Source organism: Capricornis sumatraensis, chromosome 10 (assembly GCF_032405125.1).
Source record: "Capricornis sumatraensis isolate serow.1 chromosome 10, serow.2, whole genome shotgun sequence".
Lineage (NCBI taxonomy): Eukaryota > Metazoa > Chordata > Mammalia > Artiodactyla > Bovidae > Capricornis > Capricornis sumatraensis.
This window is the reverse complement of record NC_091078.1, coordinates 53,512,609-53,532,871: the sequence shown is the minus strand read 5'-3', so window position 1 is coordinate 53,532,871 and position 20,263 is coordinate 53,512,609. Positions and strand designations below refer to the sequence as shown.

Sequence of the window (20,263 nt, the reverse complement as noted above, 5' to 3'; positions counted from 1 at the left end):
CCACATATGAATATCGGCAGAGGCTGTGTGGTAGCTTCCTCTTTGTCTTGGTCATGAGCTTTCTAGTCCTTAAGTTCCTCCCATCTCTTCTTGTCTCCTCATAACTGGAATTTTGGTTATAATACACAGGTTGGAATACTGGAGTTCTCGGATCTGGTTCATTTTTGGTGTTTCTGGTACCTCCTTGACTGTAGGCATCTGAATTTGTGACCCCTGCCCTATCAGTTGTTGCAGACAATATTTCAGACTTCAGAGTAATTCTAGGTATTGCATATCTCACTTATTTCTCACACATAATCAGGTGGAGTTTGATGTATGTACTGACTGCTTGAATTTAGGCACTGTGGAAGTATTAGGACCAGAACCCTCGTTTGCTGCCTGCCAGGACTATCCTGTTTTCAGAACTTACTTCTGATTTTGCTCTCCTTGGAGTTTCAGTCTTCTCAGCCAGTGTGACTCTTCTCCACCTCAGCAGCCTTATTTATCTGTGATTGTCAGCAAATACTCTCCACTTTTGTTAATAAAAAACTTGCTCACTCTTGTTAGTTCTGGCTTAACTTGCTTATGCCTCTGCTATGCTGTTATTTCTTTTTCAAATCTTCTCTTCTCCAGGGTCCTTCCTTTCTCTTTTAATGATTTACTTCTGATTTCACTATCTGGGAGTTTTTCAGATTAATCTCACCCAGTACTGAATTTTTCTTTACTTCATGATTCTATACCCTTAAAAATTAATTAATTACATTAAGTTGTTTTTGTTGGCTAGTGTTTTTTGTATGTATTTCCCACATATCTACATTGTCTTATGTGTGTAGCTTTTTATCTGTTAATCTCTTATTTGGTTACCCCTGTGCATTTACTCAGTGTCGTTTTCACTTTAAACCCTAAGTGTTCATTATTGTTCTTAGTGAAACTTGAGCTTGTTATTACTTGCGAGTCAGTATGATATAATAGGAATATTTCATCACAGTTTTGCTACCATTTATTGAATGCCCACTTTTTATCCATTTACTGGGCTTCTCTGCTTTACATAAATGAAAGATTATCCTCAAATAATTATTTCTAATTTGTGTGACAAATTACCTCTACACGATAGGCTGCAGTGTATCTTTGTGCTATTAAAGAGATATAGTACTAAACTAAGTATCCCAGAGTTGATTTAAATAACCTGCCTGCAATGCAGGAGACCCGGGTTCGATCCCTGGGTTGGGAAGAGCCCCTCGAGAAGAGAATGACTACTCAATCCACTATTCTTGCCTGGAGAATTCCACGTCGAACATGACTAAGCAACCAATACTTTTTGTTTTGCCCTGTTTTAAATCTTAGCCAAACCATCTTAGAAGCCTTTCCTTGAAAGGAAATTGAATTAAGTTATGTGCTGGAGGTCTTTTTTTGATTAGGTAATCTTAGGTGTATGTAACTTGATATGAATGATACTGTTTTTCTTTTGGTACACTTAGGTTAACTATTGTTACAGATATTTTAAATCTTTTTATATTAATAGTGAAGTTTTAGGAAAATTGGGATCTATGTCAATTTTAGTACCAAAAAGAGTATGCACTCTATTAATGTAATTCATTAGTATATTTACATTTTCTTTTGTGACTAGATGTTTTATGGAAAAATTAAATGTTCAAACCTCCCCAAAACACAATTTAAGTTAACACTGATCACCAACCTTGGTTATTTTTTTGTCTGTCCCCTACCTGCCACTCCCGCCCTTGGCCATGCTGGTTGCAGGATCTGAGTTCCCCAACCAGGGATTGAACCTGGCCCTTTGGCAGTGAAAGCAGGGAGTCCTAACTACTGGACTGCCAGGGAACTTTATGAAAACAAAACCCAGTAAAGATGTTTAAAGATATTTACAAATCTGAAACAGATAAGTTTTAATCCAAAATGATATTGTAGAAAGTATTAGAGCAGTCAGGGTACATGGTCCTCAGCTTTGCCTCTTGTAAATGGTTTGCATCTTATACAATGCCGAGAGAATAAAATATACTAACAGCTATGCTTCCATGTTTATACTCATTGATAAAATATACTAACTCCTTCCGTGTTTCCCTGTCCAAATTCCAGTCTATGATAGATGTATTTATTTGTTTAACAAGTTCTTTTTGAGAGTTTACAGAGTGAAAAGCTCTGTTTTGGATTCCCAGTGATTATTGATTGCATATGTTGAATAATAAATAATGTGGTGGTCATTGTATACAGATCTGTAAGGAAGAGTGCTGACACTTCTGAACGCTTGTTGTGGTCTTGGCACAGGTGCTTCTTACCAGTGCTACTTATTCTCTCACTCGCCGTGTGAGGTATAGACCTGGACCCCCTTATTTTACAGAGGAGAAAGTCTTTGAACTAACAGAAGTTTACTGTCTTATGTAATTAAACAACCAATAGAGCTAGAGATAAATCTTGTTCTATTTGACTCCAAGAGTATATATATTAAAAAGGGATTCTAGTGCAAAAAATTTATGAAGTTTTGTTAATAGTTGTAAGTCTGAAGTTTATGTAGTGTGAAGTTTTTTGATTTTGTTGTTTATATTTTATAAATTTTAGTTTTTAAACTGAAGTGAGCTCCTGTTTGGGTCGAATTGTTTTTTTGACTGCAGTTTAGGAGATCTCAGATCTCCCACCAAGGGTAGAACTCTGGAGTGGAAGCAAGTAGTTTTAACCACTGGACCACCAGGAAAGTCCCTGTATTTTCTTTTTGGAGTTAAACTCAACCGCTCTGGGATGAAGTGTCTATTTTTATTTTCCCATTATTGTTATGTGATTGTTAATACACATAAACACAGACACACACACACACACCACCTCAGGTACAAATAAATGGAATTAATTATGACCGTGGCCTAAAAGATTACTTAAATCCTGGTTTTTACTACTTGCTACTTGTGTGACCTTGATCCAGGTATTTAAAATGCCTCCGGACCTTCTTCATCCAGTGGACCTACTCTATTTCATAGGGTTGTTATGAGGATTAAATGAAATAATTCAGTGCTTCAGTTCAGTTCAATCACTCAAGTCGTGTCCGTGTCTTTGCAACCCTATGAACTACAGCACACCAGACCTCCCAGTCCATCACCAACTCCTGGAGTCCACCCAAACCCATGTCCATTGAGTCAGTGATGCCATCCAACCATCTCATCCTCAGTTGTCCCCTTCTCCTCCTGCCTTCAATCTTTCCCAGCATCAGGGTCTTTTCAAATGAGTCAGCTCTTCACATCAGGTGGCCAAAGTATTGGAGTTTCAGCTTCAACATCAGTCCTTCCAGTGAACACCCAGGATTGATCTCCTTTAGGATGGACTGGTTGGATCTCTTTGCAGTCCAGGGTACTCTGAAGAGTCTTCTCCAACACCACAATTCAAAAGCATCAATTCTTCTGTGCTCAGCTTTCTTTATAGTCCAACTCTCACATCCATACATGACTACTGGAAAAACCATAGCCTTGACTAGACAGACTTTGTTGCCAAAGTAATGTCTCTGCTTTTTAATGTGCTGTCTAGGTTGGTCATAACTTTCCTTCCAAGGACTAAGCGTCTTTTAATTTCATGGCTGCAGTCACCATCTGCAGTGACTTTGGAGCCTCCAAAATAAAGTCTGACACTGTTTCCACTGTTTCCCTATCTATTTGGGATCAGCTGCCATGATCTTCGTTTTCTGAATGTTGAGTTTTAAGCCAACTTTTTCACTCTCCTCTTTCGCTTTCATCAAGAGGCTCTTTAGTTCTTCACTTGCTGCATTAAGGATGGTGTCATCTGCATATCTGAGGTTATTGATATTTCTCCTGGCAATCTTGATTCCAGCTTGTGCTTCTTCCAGCCCAGCGTTTCTCATGATGTACTCTGCATAGAAGTTAAATAAGCAGGGTGACAATATACAGCCTTGACGTACTCCTTTTGCAATTTGGAACAAGTCTGTTGTTCCATGTCCAGTTCTAACTGTTGCTTCCTGACCTGCATAGAGGTTTCTCAAGAGTAAGGTCAGGTGGTCTGGTATTCCCATGTCTCTCAGAATTTTCCACAGTTTATTGTGATCCACCCAGTCAAAGATTTTGGCATAGTCAGTAAAGCAGAAATAGATGTTTTTCTGGAACTTTCTTGCTTTTTCGATGATTCAACAGATGTTGGCAATTTGATCTCTGGTTCCTCTGTCTTTTCTAAAACCAGCTTGAACATCTGGAAGTTCACATATTGCTGAAGTCTGGCTTGGAGAATTTTGAGCATTACTTTCTAGCGTGTGAGATGAGTGCAGTTGTGAGGTAGTTTGAGCATTCTTTGGCATTGCCTTTCTTTGGGATTGGAATGAAAACTGACCTTTTCCAGTCCTGTGGCCTCTGCTGAGCTTTTCAAATTTGCTGGCATATTGAGTGTAGCACTTTCACAGCGTCATCTTTTAGGATTTGAAATAGCTCAACTGGAATTCCATCACCTCCACTAGCTTTGTTCATAGTGATGCTTTCTAAGGTCCACTTGACTTCCCATTCCAGGATGTCTGGCTCTAGGTGAGTGATCACACAATCGTGATTATCTGGGCCGTGAAGATCTTTTTGTACAGTTCTTCTGTGTATTCTTGCCACCTCTTCTTAATATCTTCTACTTCTGTTAGGTCCGTACCATTTCTGTCCTTTATTGAGCCCATCTTTACTTGAAATATTCCCTTGATATCTCTAGTTTTCTTGAAGAGATCTCTAGTCTTTCCCATTCTATTGTTTTCCTTTATTTCTTTACATTGATTGCTGAGGAAGGCTTTCTTATCTCTCCTTGCTATAGTACATAATAATATCTAACATTTGTTGAATGTTTTGTCTCTGTCTGTCTGAAGCTGTCAGAACCAGAGTCCCACAATAGCCAGTTCTGTAGATGTGGGAGAACTTCTCTAGTGTTAACAATATATGTCTAAGCAAGATGAGAAGGATTGGCCCACTGGCTAGGACTCTGCCCTCCAGATACAGGGGACCCAGGTTTGACCCCTGGTCAGGGAACTAGATGCTACATGCAGTAACTAAAGATCCTGCATGCCACAACTAAGACCCAGCACAGCCAAATGAGTAAATAAGTTAAAAAAAATTTTAAAAAAGATGAGAAGGATTTATATTGTTTCAACTGACAGATACTTCAGTTGCCTCATGATTAGGCTTATGATTTTTTTCATGGCAAAGATTTTGTTTTCTTAAATAATCATTTCTTTGATTAAGCTTAAATTTTTGGATGATCATTCCACTTTGCATGGTTGGCTTTTCATTTTCTTCCAAAAAGGATGTGTTTCTTCTTCCCTTAAATGCTGTTAATCATCATTTTATCAATTCTGATTGTTACACGGTAGACAGTGTTACGTTGTAGACTATGTTGGCATCACATTAGCTGCACATTTAATTGTATGTCTGTAAACAACTAGAGTAATTAGGCCTCAGCCTCTATCCCCTCAGAGGAAGGAAGGCTGTAGCTGTAAGATTAAAGTAAAGAGAAAAGAAGCTAATATCTATGCGTTTGAACCTGTAGGCTGATGGGAGCAGTAGGCGACCCCTTTGATGTTTACCCAGTGTCCCTCACTTTCTGAGTAGTTTACATTTATCTCAGTAATCTGAGGTGAGTACTGCTCTAGACATTTACGGGTTGAGGAGATAAAGACAAAAAGATTAAGTACTTTGGTCACACACCTGATATCACCACCCTAAGTGATAGTGCTTAAGGGATTACAAAAAGATAATTTTGACTATGAGGTGTTTTTACCCTATGGGCTGACTACAACCCATAACTTCAGTTCTAGCCACCCTCCCATTTGCTCCTTCCCCACCCCCAATAGGTATGATTTCTTCACGGTGCTTTGTTGATTTATAGTTATGGAAGCCTGTTCCATGAAAACTCTCCAGGAATGGACTCTAACCTGCCTTTCCAGCCGTGTTTCATGAAATAGTGCCAGAGGTTTGGATATAGTAGAGAAGGACCTCAGTCTCATGGACCAGGCTTTGTTTTTGTCATTTGAGTAATACATTGTACATATAGAAGAATACATATCAAGCATGTAAATTTAAGGAATAATTGTAAAACCAACACCTGCCTATGCCTAGGTCAAAAAACTAGAACTCTACCAGGTCCTTATAAGTGCTTTCCTGTTGACACCTCCCACTATTCACCAGAGGTGACTGTTGTCATGACCTTGGAATAATCATTCCCTTGCTGCTCTGTGTTGCTCAAGCATCTATATGAATCTCTAGACAGAATAATAGTAAGTTTTGCCTGTTTTTTGAACATTATTAAGTGGATATCATACCATATGTATTCTTACAAAACTTTGCTTCTCAGTTATTTTTGATTGGAGTCATGGATAGAGAACTTGAAACAGTTTGCTTCATAACTTTTCATTATGTAAATAATTGATGTCTGTAATTTTGTAAAGTACAGTTTATAAATGGAGATGAATTGTAAATATTTATTCTTTTCTCTCTTCATTTCTCTAGTTATTGTAGCTTTAGTAGACAGAATGGGAGATGCCAAAGACAAGGTTCGAGATGAAGCTCAGACTCTGATACTGAAGTTAATGGATCAAGTAGCGCCACCTATGGTAAGCCTACATTTTAAAGTTCAGATTTTGCTAATTGATGATTAACGAACAGTAAAGATAGGTGGTAATCACAGCAAGTCAGTAAAGCCCCAGGGATGTGAAACTTAGAATTTTAAACAGTGAATTATTGTAATGCTTTAAAGAAATTGAAATTTAAAAAAAGTTGTCAGTATTTAACTGCTTGATTTTTTGGTTTTATTTTTCTTATTTTCTACTCTTTAATGCTTTTTCAAAAAGCTAACTTATAGAGTTCAGTGATATGACAGTGTACTGATTATATTATTTGTTAGGATTTTCTGGTTTTCACTACCTGCAAATTATATTGGTGTTCAATGAGGGTTATATGAGTTTCTGAAACCCTTACTGAGACAGGGAGAAAATTTTTATTGTAAAAAGTGGTTGCTAGTAAAAAATTGGTCTAATGGATGTATTTTGAAAGAGGAGTAAAGAATAAAGTGACATGTAAACAAATATTTAAAGAGTAGCTCACTTTTAGTGGGAAAAAAATCAGTTTACAAAATATACAATGATATTGTGTTATTTAAAATTCAGTATAAGAATTGTATTATGTATATTTTATTACAAAAATCTGGAGAATTGAGTTGTAAAAGTAGACTTCCTCTTTTTTTATACCCTAGAATATAAAGGTATAAATATGTATATAAGTCCTTATTTATAACTTGGTGAGTATCCTTTGACGCTTGCTTAGCAATTCGAATTTTAACTTGTTTTTGACATGCTATTGTTATGAGTGCTCTACAGGGCATCCTTGTGTCTTTGGACATAAACGTAAGGATAGAGAAGTGTTCTGACATGGTGTTAATAGGTCAGGTTATTCACATTTAAGACTTTTGTTTTGTAAGCTTGTAAGTTACTCTCCAGAAATGGCAGAGAGAAATAATATTAGGAGCAATTGAATACAGAGTCCAGGGAGGAGAGAGTCCAGAAAGAGGCATTTGTATGCATGTGTGTGTGAAAGTTTGTGTGTATGTGTCTGTGTACACATTGGTAAACGGTAAGGGTGGTGTTTCTTAAATGTGGGGAAAAGACTGATTGGGACAGTTGGCTATATGTTTGGAAAAACAAAGCTCAATTCCTTCTTGTAACAAACCCATGTAATTGTTTTAGATTGTTTGTATAGGTTTATCTATGTTTTTTCAAAAAAAAAAAAAAAAAAGATTACTGGGTGGGTAGCAATAGAATGATTTGCCCAAATGTGTTTCTGTATTTGGATCCAGTGTTAAAAGGAAAATAGCCTGAATTACAAAATGTTGAAAAAGCCTGTTCCTTGTGACAGTCTGTACTAGTTGCTAGGCAACATTGGACCTTTTAAATGCTGACAGTACTCTGAGGCTTATAATGATAGCATTGTTACTGAAGGTTTCTAAAGCTTAGAGGAATTTATGTGTCCTTGGGAGTTCTAAGGTTTTTAGGTATTAGACACAGTTTTTCCAAGAATAATAGACATCTAAAGTGAAAGATACAAAATCAAAATTAAAAATGTGATTAAGATCTTAAAAATGGGTGAGAGCAGCGTCAGTGCACATTTGGCTTAGAAAAGCTTGTAGAGCAGTGAACAGTCCATGGGAAGGTTCAGCTATCAGGAAGGCTGGTAGTAAGGTCGAGAACAGAGAAAAGATTATAACGTGAGTAATTTAATTTTTTGTTATACATGTTTACTTTTCTTTCAAATAGTACATTTGGGAACAGTTGGCCTCTGGTTTTAAGCACAAGAATTTTCGATCTCGAGAAGGCGTGTGTCTGTGTCTTATTGAAACATTAAACATGTAAGTTTTATGATTATTGGAATATGTTTTTCATTTTTCAAGAAAAAACAATGTATCGATTTCACAAAGCTCAAGGAAAGCTTTAGAAATAACAGATTTTAAATAGTTGATAATTGATCTCTGGCACCAGAATTTTTATCTTATTTGATAGCTTTATCTGCTAATTTTTTGGTAAGTTCTCTCTCATGTTGTTAATTAAAAATTATTAGTCACTGATAAGTTTCTCTTTTTCTCTTTAGTATGTTATTTGCCACCTGAAATAGATGGTCATATAACAAATATGCTGGTAGAACTTAGAATCTACTTCTGTTCTAGACCCAGTTTGGAGTTTTCTTTAACTCTGTGGTGTTTTAGCTGTTGTAGCCAATTTCCCCAGCCCCCTTTTGCCAGTTGGCCCTGGGCTTTCTAGAGCAGTGCAAGTGGTTACCAAAATCTTAGACTGAATAAGACTCCCCCCAGGTGATCAGACAGTGAAGCTGTCGACAGTATGCAGAGATCTGACAGCACAGATGCCACAGAGCTCCAGTCTGAAGAAACTGTAAATTAAGCATTTGCTCTCTTTCTGGATTAGTTTTTTCAAGTTCTGTCAGCACGATAGGTAGCATGTAGGAGCTTTCAGTTTTTCCTGTAGTGCTCTTCCTTTCTCTAACTATACCTTTGTTTTATTTTCTCTCACTCCTCTATGGTCCTTTCTGCCATCTAGAGCTTGTAAGTGCATTCAGTCTGCACAGCTTTTGTGGTTTTTGGCTCCCTTGTCGTTTGCTTTCAACCCATGACCTCATCAAAATATTAGTAAGCATAAATAAAAATCTTTTAATTTACTTATTTTAGTGGAATGCAAATTTGTGTGAGACCCAGAGTCTAAAAAAAGAGTCAGTATTTTAATACAAAAGTTCAAATTTTCTGAGTGATTGATAGGTTGCTAGGTTTAAGAGTGCCATTGGTTGAACATTTTGCTCCGTTGGATCATGTGTTGACAGTTTTCATTGTCGGTCATGATTGTTCAACTTTACGTATCTCACATTGTTTAGAATTAGTTTTTGCTTGTGTCTCATACCTTCCATGTTTTAATGATGTATGCTCATGCTCTCCACCATATTTGTCTTATTGAGAAAGACAAGAAGAAAGTATAACAGTATTTTGTTTACTGTTTAATTAAAACCAAATTCTCTTTACTTTTTTTTTTTTCAAATTGTATTTAGTTTTGGGGCTCAGCCACTAGTCCTCAGCAAGTTGGTACCACATTTGTGTATCCTGTTTGGAGATTCCAACAGTCAGGTAAAATTTTATTTATATTCAAGCACTAAATTTACAGTCAGTTTTTTTTGCCACCTCTTGTTTTCTAGGGCTCTTATTCCATGTTTAAAAAAGAAGAGAGAGGGTGAAGGGGGTGGTAAAATCAAGATTCCACTTCATTTTCTGTGTTTTCAAACTCCACCACATTTTAGTTTTTAAGAACACATTTTATTCACAGTGTCACTTAAGTTTGTTAGCTGCTTGGCTTGTATTAAGGGTAGATGGGACTTAAAGGATAATTCTTAGGTTGGAAAGATTGAGTAACAAAGACCCTGGACACCCTTCTGTAGTCCTCCTGTGAGCTAATTATGAGGACAGATTGTCAGCTTCCTTTTCATTCCTGCATAACAGTAATTTTTGTAGCAGTCATAACCCTGCTTGTGCCAGTGGTATATCACTTGCTGGAGATTTCATGCCCTGAGCCACAGATACTTTAGACATAGTACAGGAATGTGCTCTGGAACTTGTCCCTTGTGGTGGAGTTGAATCTTGACTGTAACTCTTTTAGCACAGCTTGGGCATTTGGAATGACCCTGAGCTAGGTTTCCCTGCTTTTAGGCCCTTACTCTTCCTAGAGAGGTTTGTAGAGAGTTCTGCTGTCTCTTTATTTCCCCTTCTGCAGTGAACTGTGCAGAGGAACTGAAAGCTGCCTTCCACATTCCTGTGTTTAGGCCGCATTTATTGTTTCTTTTCATTGTGGTAAAATAGTCAAAACATGAAATTTACCATTTCAGCCATTCTTAAGTGTAGAGTTAGTTCACTGGCAGTAAATACACTGACATTGTTGTGCAGCCATCACCACCAGCCATCTTCAGAGCTTTTCCATCTTCCCAGCTGTCACACAGTGACCCCTCATTCCCCAGTCCTTCAGCTCCTGGCAGCCATGTTTTACTTTCTCTCCATATGAATTTGACCAGCCATCATGTGGAACCGTATGATATTTATCCTTTTGTATCTGGCATATTTCACTTAGCATAATGTCTTCACGGTTCATCCATGTTGTAGTGTGTGTCAGAATTTCCTTCTTTTGCTTTTTAAGGCTGAATAATACATACCACATCTTGTTTATCTTTTCATCCATGGATAGATATTTGGGTTGTTTCCCCTTTTTGGCTATTGTGAATAATGCTGTGAACACTGGTGTACAATTATCTGTTTGAGTTCAGGCCACATTTCTAAAAGGCAGTTTATTCCAGGAAAATATGTTAACTGTGATAATGATTTATATTATCAGTTCTTTACACAGTCTTATTACAAATAGAAGTTTTTCTAAAAGTTGCATTTATTTAGATGCTTCTTAGATTTCTGTGAAACTTTTACAGGCTTTCTCTAGACGTTTCTAGGTAGGTCGTCTTGGTTTTTATTAATGACCTAATGTAATCTCCCAGGGGTTTAAAGGCATTCAAACCGACTTGGAGCTTCAAGTTGGTCCATGAATGTAATGTTATCTTGAGGTAAAGTATTTTATTGTATCTCGTATTTTTTTTTTAAGCTCTGAATTATTTGGCAGGTTAGAGATGCTGCAATATTGGCTATGGTGGAGATTTATAGACATGTGGGAGAGAAAGTGAGAGTGGACCTTTATAAGAGAGGAATTCCCCCTGCTAGGTAAGTATTACTAAATATTTTTTTTGTCACTGGCTTTAAAGGTTTTAATTTCATGTGCTTATTTAAAATAGGTTTAATTTTCTGGACTGTCATCATATTCAAAATATATAAAAGGATACATAGGTCAGTTCAGTTCAGTTCAGTCGCTTAGTCATGTCCAAGTCTTTGCGACCCTCACTGCAGCACGCCAAGCCTCCCTGTCCATCACCAACTCCTGGAGCTTGCTCAAACTCACGTCCATTGACTCGGTGATGCCATCCAACCATCTCATCCTCTGTTGTCCCCTTCTCCTCCTGCTTTCAATCTTTCCCAGCATAAGGGTCTTTTCAAATGAGTCAGCTCTTCGCTGGCCAAAGCTTGGAGTTTCAGCTTCAGCATCAGTCCTTCCAATGAATATTCAGGACTGATTTTCTTTAGGATGGACTGGTTGGATCTCCTTGCAGTTCAAGGGACTCTCAAGAGTCTTCTCCAACACCACAGTTCAAAAGCATCAATTTTTGGCACTCAGCTTTCTTTACAGTCCGACTCTCACATCCATACATGACCACTGGGAAAACCATAGCCTTGACTAGACAGACTTTGTTGGCAAAGTAATGTCTCTGCTTTTGAATATGCTGTCTAGGTAGGTCATAACTTTCCTTCCAAGGAATAAGTATCTTTTACTTTCATGGCTGCAATCACCATCTGCAGTGATTTTGGAGCCCCCAAAATAAAGCCTGACGCTGTTTCCACTGTTTCCCCATCTATTTGCCATGAAGTGATGGGACCAGATGCCATGATCTTCGTTTTCTGAATGTTGAGCTTTAAGCCAACTTTTTCACTCTCCTCTTTCACTTTCATCAAGAGGCTTTTTAGTTCCTCTTCACTTTCTGCCATAAGGGTGGTGTCATCTGCATATCTGAGGTTATTGATATTTCTCCTGGCAATCTTGATTCCAGCTTGTGCTTCAACCAGCCCAGCATTTCTCATGAGGTACTCTGCTTATAAGTTAAATAAGCAGGGTGACAATATACAGCTTTGATGTACTCCTTTTGCGATTTGGAACCAGTCTGTTGTTCCATGTCCAGTTCTAACTTTTGCTTCCTGACCTGCATAGAGGTTTCTCAAGAGGCAGGTCAAGTGGTCTGGTATTCCATCTCTTTCAGAATTTTCCAGTTTATTGTGATCCACACAGTCAAAGGCTTTGGCATAGTCAATAAAGCAGAAGTAGATGTTTTTCTGGAACTCTCTTGCTTTTTCCATGATCCAGCGGATGTTGACAATTTGATCTCTGGTTCCTCTGCCTTTTCTAAAACCAGCTTGAGCATCTGGAATTTCATGGTTCACATACTGCTGAAGCCTAGCTTGGAGAATTTTGAGCATTACTTTACTAGCATGTGAGATGAGTGCAATTGTGCAGTACTTTGAGCATTCTTTGGCATTGCCTTTCTTTGGGATTGGAATGAAAACTGACCTTTTCCAGTCCTGTGGCCACTGCTGAGTTTTCCAAATTTGCTGGCATATTGAGTGCAGCACTTTTGCAGCATCATCCTTTAGGATTTGAAATAGCTCTCTTCAATAAATAGTGATGTGAAAGTGGGATTTCCACATATAGTAGAATAAAGTTTAACTTCTTCCTCATACCACATCCCCAAATTAACTCAAAATGTATCACAGAACTAAGTGTAAAATGATAAAACTTATAGAGAATGCTAGGCAATGGTTTCTTATATGTCATGCCAAAAGGATAAGCAACCAAAGGAAAAAAATAAGCTGTTTTTCATCAAAATTAAAAATTTGTGCTTCAGGGGACATCATCAAGAAATTGGAAAAAAGACCCACATAATGGGAAAAATATTTACAAATAATAATCTCATAAAAGAACCTGTGTCCCAAGTATATAAAGAATATATAATAAAGAATTCTTAGAGCTCCACAGTAAAAGGACAGATGACCCAATTTTTAAAACAGGCAAAAGGATTTGAATAGGCATTTTGTCAGAGAAGACACACAAGTGGCCAGTGAGCACGTGAAAAGATAATCAGCATCATTAGCCATCAGACAAATACATGATACTACTAGGTTGGCTAAAATTAGAAGATAGACAATAAAAAGTGTTATTGAGGATTTCGGGCAATTAGAAGGCATTGTTGGTGGGAATGTAAAATGATATAGCCACTTCGGAAAACAGTCTGTAGTTCCTCAAAATGTTAAACAGAATTACCACATGATCCAGCAGTTCTACCCCCAGCGATATACCGAAGAGATGTGAAAACATATCCATGCAAAAGCTTGTGCACAGATGTTCATAACAACATTGTGAACATTCATAATAGCTAAAAAGTCAAAATGTCTCACATCCCCACATGCCAGTAAGCTGATGGATAAACCAAATAGAATATATTTGTACAATGAACTGCTACTTGGCCATGAACAGGGATGACGGATACATATTATAACATAAATGAGCCTTGAAAACATTGTCAGTGAAAAAAGCCAGCCATATTAGATGATTCCATTCATATAAAATGGCTAGATACGGCAGATCTATAGAAAGGAAGCTAGATTAATGGTTGCATGGTACTCAGAAAATTCGGGAGAGTGACTGCTGATGAGTATCGGGTTGTTTTTTTGGTATAATGACATTCTAAAATTGATTGTGTACATCTTTTAGCTTTATATTAAAAGCCATTGAATTGTACACTTTAAAGGGGTGAATTGTATGGCATGAATATTTTATCAGTAATTGGCTGATACACAAAAGAGATTATGTTCTGAGATGCCTAATTCTCTCTTTCATGTTGTATTTGTGATTTTTTTAAACTTATATATGGAGATAGTGTTTCTTTTCCAGTTCCATCCTAATGCTTTATTGGTCTCTATCCTTACCCTGAATCAGAACCTTCCAGAGCTTTACATACCCCTCTATCCTTTGGCCTTCTAAGGTGCTTTTGGATATTCCAGCCTCTATTGTGTTCGCCTTTGGTTAAGTGGCCTAATTTTTTTTCTTCCTGAATTACTTAAAAGATCCTAGTTTCTTCTTTCTACTCTTCCATCAGATTATGTAGCCTCCATTTTGAATAAGGTTGTTTTTCTAAATAGCTATATTATTTTATAATAGCCTTTTATTATTTATTCCTATCTTTCTCCCTATTACTGTTATATTTGGTAGTATTTCCTCTTCCCATTAAAGCTGCCTGTATCTTCACTCCTTGCTGTTTCATCTGTCCCACCTCAATTCCTTACCAACCATCCTTTCTCTCAGAGCTTGCAGCCCTTCGTTTCCTCCTCCCATTTTGGTACTGAATAGGTGAGTGCTGATTTCATGTTCCTTAACATCTTGTTCTGACTTTTTCCCGAAGAGCTTTGTGGCCTGTGTGGTCTTCATTCTGAACTCCTATCTTCCAGTTCCAATTTTCCCTCCCTTGGCTCATCTTGTCCACATGTTGTCTGGGCAGCCTGTTTAATTACTGTTCAAGTCTCTGGAAGATAACTGCTGTGTAGGCTGAAGGGACTTGGTGTCTTTTGACTGAAGTACTTTCAGATGTATGAATATTTGTTGAATTTAATGGTTTCAGATGTGTGACTATGAGATGAGTTTAAGGTTTAGAAATCCTGTTATAATATATTTCTAGAAGGTTTTCAATTGAAAAAAAAAAAAAATTCTAGACCAAACCGTATCTTCATCCTCAGTTTACAAGTAAAAGATGACAGAATGTGGGCTAAGGCTTAACTAGTTTTAGAAGTGAAATTATGACAGAAACATTGATGTGAGAAAAACATTCGGCAGTTAAAGACCTACCTAGATCTCTAAGTCATAAATTGAAGAATAAATCATAGCATGATATAATATTGAAAAATTAAAAAGTGGTGCTGTCTGTGTGATCCCATTTTGACCCGAAGAGAATTTATATATAAATATAAAGAATTGGAAAGCAGGCAATTGAATAAATTCTCTGGGTGGTGGGATTGTGGGTTTTTTTCTTTGTTTCTATTTATGTTTCCTGATTTTCTTTTGTAATGAGTATATATTACTTTTCTAATAAAAAGTGTTTTTCATTAAAAGTGATGACAGAAAGGTAGAAAGGAAGTATTCTGAATATGAAAGAGTTAAAATAGAGTTGGTATTGAATTGAGATTCAGCATGAGATTATCAGTGACATCATCAGCATTACTTTAATCTCTGACAGTTTGTATTCCATTGTTTTTATGTTTGCTTTAAGCTTCCTTAGAACGATTTTTATGTACTTTAAAAAAATGACTTGGTGACTGAGTGGATTCATTGTAAAGTTGGAACTAAAGTATTTTTGATGGGTTTGGAGAAATAATTTTATGATGAAACTATGAAAGTGCCTTGTGTAAAAGTTATCTTTTTTAAAAAAGTGGAATTATGGTAGATGTACAGTATTATACAAGTTCTGGGTGTACAACATAGCAGTTAACAATTTTTATATTCCATTTATGGTTATTCTGTTCCCTGTGTTGCACGATAAACCCCTGTAACTTGTTTATTTTATACATTGTAATCCCCTTCCTTTGAAAGTTACCTTTTTACAGATATACCTGTGAGTGTGTAGAGTGCCACCTGTATTTGACTCCTCGTCTCTACTGAATAGCTGGGTTTTGTGTCTGCTTTCAATAAGCAAGTTAATTATAAAAAGAGAGTTGTATACAACTAACTGAATCCCTGGGATTGTTTTTTCTCAGGGAAGTGGTGAAGGAAATTGTTTCTAATTAAAAGAGTATGTAAAATAAACAGAATTTATTCTTTATTCCCAGATTAGAAATGATACTTGCCAAATTTGATGAAGTGCAAAATTCAGGCGGTATGATTTTGAGTGTCTGCAAAGGTAAGAATAATTAAGTTAATCCAGATCTCAAACATTTCTGAGATTAGGTAGCAGAGTTTTATATACCAAAATATGCCTTCAAGTCAACTATTATATCACTGATTCATCAGATTTGACTTTGTGGGTTAAAACTTGGTTAGGATATAGTAACAAAGTCTTTATATTCTGCTGATCATTACCTATCCTCTGACTCTTTTGGAATAAGTGGAAATTTAATAATGGGTTAATTGTGTAAAGTGGTATTATTCTTTAACCTTATTTTTGGTATCCTCTGTGTTGAAGATATGATGACCCCCTTGTCCTCTGTGTCCTTCCGTGCATAAAATGTTTTTTACTCAACTTATTTTGTAATTGAAGTCTAGTTGATTTGCAGTGTTGTGTTGATTTCAGCAGTTACTCAGTTATACACATATATATGTTCTTTGTATTCTTTTCCATTATGGTTTGTCTCAGGAGATTGGACCTTGCTGTTTATCCATTCTGTATATAATAGTTCTCAGCTGCTCACCCCAGATGCCCAGTTCATCCTCCCCTGGTTTCCCTTCCCTTTGGCAACCACAAGCCTGTTCTCTCTCTGTGGGCCCATTTCTGTTTCATAGATTGGTTTATTTGTTTTGTATTTTAGATTCCACATGTAAGTGATATCATATGGCATTTGATCATCTCTAGTTTATCCATATTACCACAAATGGTGTTTCATCCTTTCTGTGGCTGAGTCATACACCATTGTATATCTGAACCACATCTTCTTTATCCATTTATCTGTCAGTGGACACTTAGGTTGTTTCCACTGTAGACTTTTTAATGATTGCCATTCTGACTGGTGTGAGGGGGTACCTCATTATAGTTATGATTTGCATTTCTCTAATAATTAATGATGTTAAACACCTTTTCTTGTGCCTGTTGGCCGTCTGTGTGTCTTTGGAGTATTATATAATTAGGTCTCTGCCCACTTTTCAATTAGGTTGTTGGGGTTTTTTTTGCTGTTGTTGAGTTGTATGAGCTGTTTGTATATTTTGGAAATTAAGCCCTTGTCAATTGCATCATTTACAAATATCTTCTCCCATTCCATAGGTTGTCTTTTGGGTTGTTTTTGTTGTTGTTTTAATGGTTTCCTTTCTTATGCAAAAGCTTGTAAGTTTGAATAGGTCCCATTTGTTTATTTATGGTTTTATTTCTGTTGCCTTGAGAGACTGACCTAAGAAAACATTGGTATGATTTATGTTAGAGAATGTTATGCCTGTGATAGCAGAGTAATTGTTTTACTTAACTGATTTTTAGTAGAAATTGTAGGGTTGATTACTGTTACACCTGTGTTTAGACTATCAGTGATGATACCAGTGAAGAAACACAGACATAGGAACTTCACCAGTATGATCATTTTTGGCTTCTTAATTAGAATGAGACCTCCTTGGAATTCAAGGAGGCTTGGTATTGGTATCTAGTATGTATTTGATTTTGTGGTTGCTCTTCCTTTTTGTAAGGTTGCTAAATTGTGTTTCATCTTCCTGGGTAGCATTTACCTTCAGTCCATAAGTGTTAATTAACTGTATATGTGAATAATATATTCTAAGTCCAAAGATAGTATAGGTAGTTTTTGCACCTAGGAAAATAGGTTTATTTTATAAAGATAGTATACTTAGCTTAATAATGTATATGATACTGGAGAAAAAATTTGTTGTATGAATTATTATAGTCAGGTGATAGGAAGACTAGTTATTAATATAATTTAGTTAGTTTTCTCCAGATTAAACCAAGACTAAGTATTCTTTCCTGGAGAATTCCATGGACAGAGGAGCCTGGTGGACTATAGTCCATGGGGTCGCAATGAGTCGAAGTGACTTAGCATGCAAGCCTTGTTGTATTGCATTAAGGCAGATGTAGTAAGAATTTAGTGTTAGGGAGAAGGCAATGGCAACCCACTCCAGTACTCTTGCCTGGAAAATCCCATGAATGGAGGAGCCTGGTAGGCTGCAGTCCATGGGGTCTTGAAGTGTCAGACATGACTGAGTGACTTCACTTTCACTTTTTACTTCCATGCTCTGGAGAAGGAAATGGCAACCCACTCCAGTGTTCTTGCCTGCATAATCCCAGGGACAGGGGAGCCTGGTGGGCTGCCGTCTATGGGGTCACACAGAGTCGGACACGACTGAAGCGACTTAGCAGCGGCAGCAGCAGCAGCAGCAGCATGCACAATTGGGGGCAAATTATGAACAAGATACAAAAAGACCGAAACCTAACTTCTACTTCTAAGGTTCAGGAGCAAAAGCAGGATACTGTGCAAGATCCCCAAACACCAAGGAGGTGGGCAGATCACCCAAGTCAGCCCTCCAGCCTCACCCACCATCAGCCCCATCCTCACCCTGTTTAAAGGATCAGCTCAACCCCACCCCCACCCCTGGCCTCAGGGAGCAAGCAGGGACACGTGTTTCTTGTTTTTGCTCCCTCATGCTGCAACGTGAGTCCCAATAAAGCCTTACCTGAATCTCTCAAAAAAAAAAAAAAGAATTTAGTGTTAAAAAGATTGTGTCTACCCTAATCTAAACTTAGTTGCAGGAGCATAAATTGATTTCAGCACTACCGGTCCTCACCCTGATTACCAGCAGTTTCTCACTCTTCCTCTCTGAATAGAAGGTGTTCCAGCAGTTACCTCTGTCCATTTCCATACAAACCAGAAAGAGCAAAAAGGTGACGAATTGTTAAAGTTCCTTGAATTAAGGAATTGTGTTTTTGTACCATTTATAGTGCATTCTCATTTGTGTATTCCAGACTATGTAGTCACACCTCTTAAGAAAAATACAATGCATACTATAAATTTAAGATATCTATTATTTGATTGTGATTTGTTTTGAAAGTATTGCCCTTCTTGTATTTTCTGAGGTTATTTTTGTTACCTTCGAAAGATAGAAGGTTTTTTTTGTTTCCTATTCTTTTAGCTCTCATTCCTTTTTCTTTTGATGATCTCTCCATAAACAGGGAGATTTAGGGTTAGTACCTGGCATTTATGTCTCTTGGAGAGAAATCCTCAGGAATCCTTTTGTTTTGGAGATTATAATCTGAATATTGAAAGTATAGTCAAATGTGAACGTTAAAAATCTATAATATATATATTGGTGTGTAAAAATTGGTCAGGATGATTTTGATGATGGAATTGTACTATCATTGAAATATACTATATCAGCTTTGTTATTAAGAGGCTAAAAGAGGAAAGCCCATTTGTCATGTTGGTGGGTCCCAGGGCCCAAGCCTCTCCCCCCTTGTCTTTATTATCTCTCAGTGATAGTCCAGCCCAAACGCTCCACATGGCAGCCATGTGCTGATGGCTCCTCACTGTGCAGCTCTGGCCCTCATTTATCTCTGTGTTCCACATCCCAGAGCCTGTCACCTTGATGTGGCCTTTCGCTTTGGATGCCTGATGAGTGTCTCAGGCTTAACAGGTCCGAAAGTTAAAGCCTGTTCTCTTCCTTTCCCTCAAATCTGTTCTTTCCCCAGTTTACCCATTTCAGTCAATGGCACCACCATCAACTGAAGCTAGAAATTTTCCTGATTAGAATGATTAATAATTAGCATTGATCTCCCATTCTAACTAGTCATTTCTACCTCTGAAATCCTAATATGTGTCAAGTTTGCTAATTTTTTTTTCACATCTCCACTGCTAAAAACCCTACTGTAAATCTCCTTTAGCTTTTACTTGCAACCTGCTGCAATAGGTTTCAGTTCTGTGTTTGACCCCTGAAATCTGCTTTCTACCAGAATTGAGAATGGTCTTCTTAAAATGTAAATAGATTTTGTCACAAGAGTGAAGAAGACAGTTAAAGTTTCAGCCTAGACAAACCTACGTTCTGGGGAAAGAGAGATCATAAGTAAGTAAACATATCCAGAGTGATTGCAGTTGGTAATGAAAGAAAATACAACTACTCCTTGTCTAATGAATTTACTGAAATTAATTTAAATTATTCCTTAAAATCCTCGCTGCTAAGTAAAAAAGCCATTAAATGAATAATTTCCTAATTTTCCCTAACATTATAGTATATTTCATCCCAACCCAAGATGCCTGAATAATTTTCACAGGTAGAAAAATATGTAAATTGAGCACTGAAACTGAAAGTGAAAGTGAAGTCATGTCCGACTCTTTGCGACCCCATGGACTGTAGCCCTCCAGGCTCCTCCGTCCACGCCAG

At 37.2% G+C, this 20,263-nt stretch overlaps 1 protein-coding gene across 9 annotated transcripts in view; it reads left to right on the top strand.

Annotated features, from left to right (window-relative positions):
• CLASP2 (cytoplasmic linker associated protein 2) overlaps positions 1-20,263 on the top strand; it is a 188,135-nt gene that overhangs the window by 12,103 nt on the left and 155,769 nt on the right. For all 9 annotated transcript variants that reach the window (XM_068982068.1, XM_068982065.1, XM_068982067.1 and 6 more), the window contains exons 3-7: positions 6,459-6,562; positions 8,258-8,349; positions 9,552-9,627; positions 11,156-11,253; positions 16,012-16,082. In XM_068982068.1, coding sequence (XP_068838169.1) covers positions 6,459-6,562; positions 8,258-8,349; positions 9,552-9,627; positions 11,156-11,253; positions 16,012-16,082 — 441 coding nt within the window. The remainder of the gene's footprint in view (positions 1-6,458; positions 6,563-8,257; positions 8,350-9,551; positions 9,628-11,155; positions 11,254-16,011; positions 16,083-20,263) is intronic.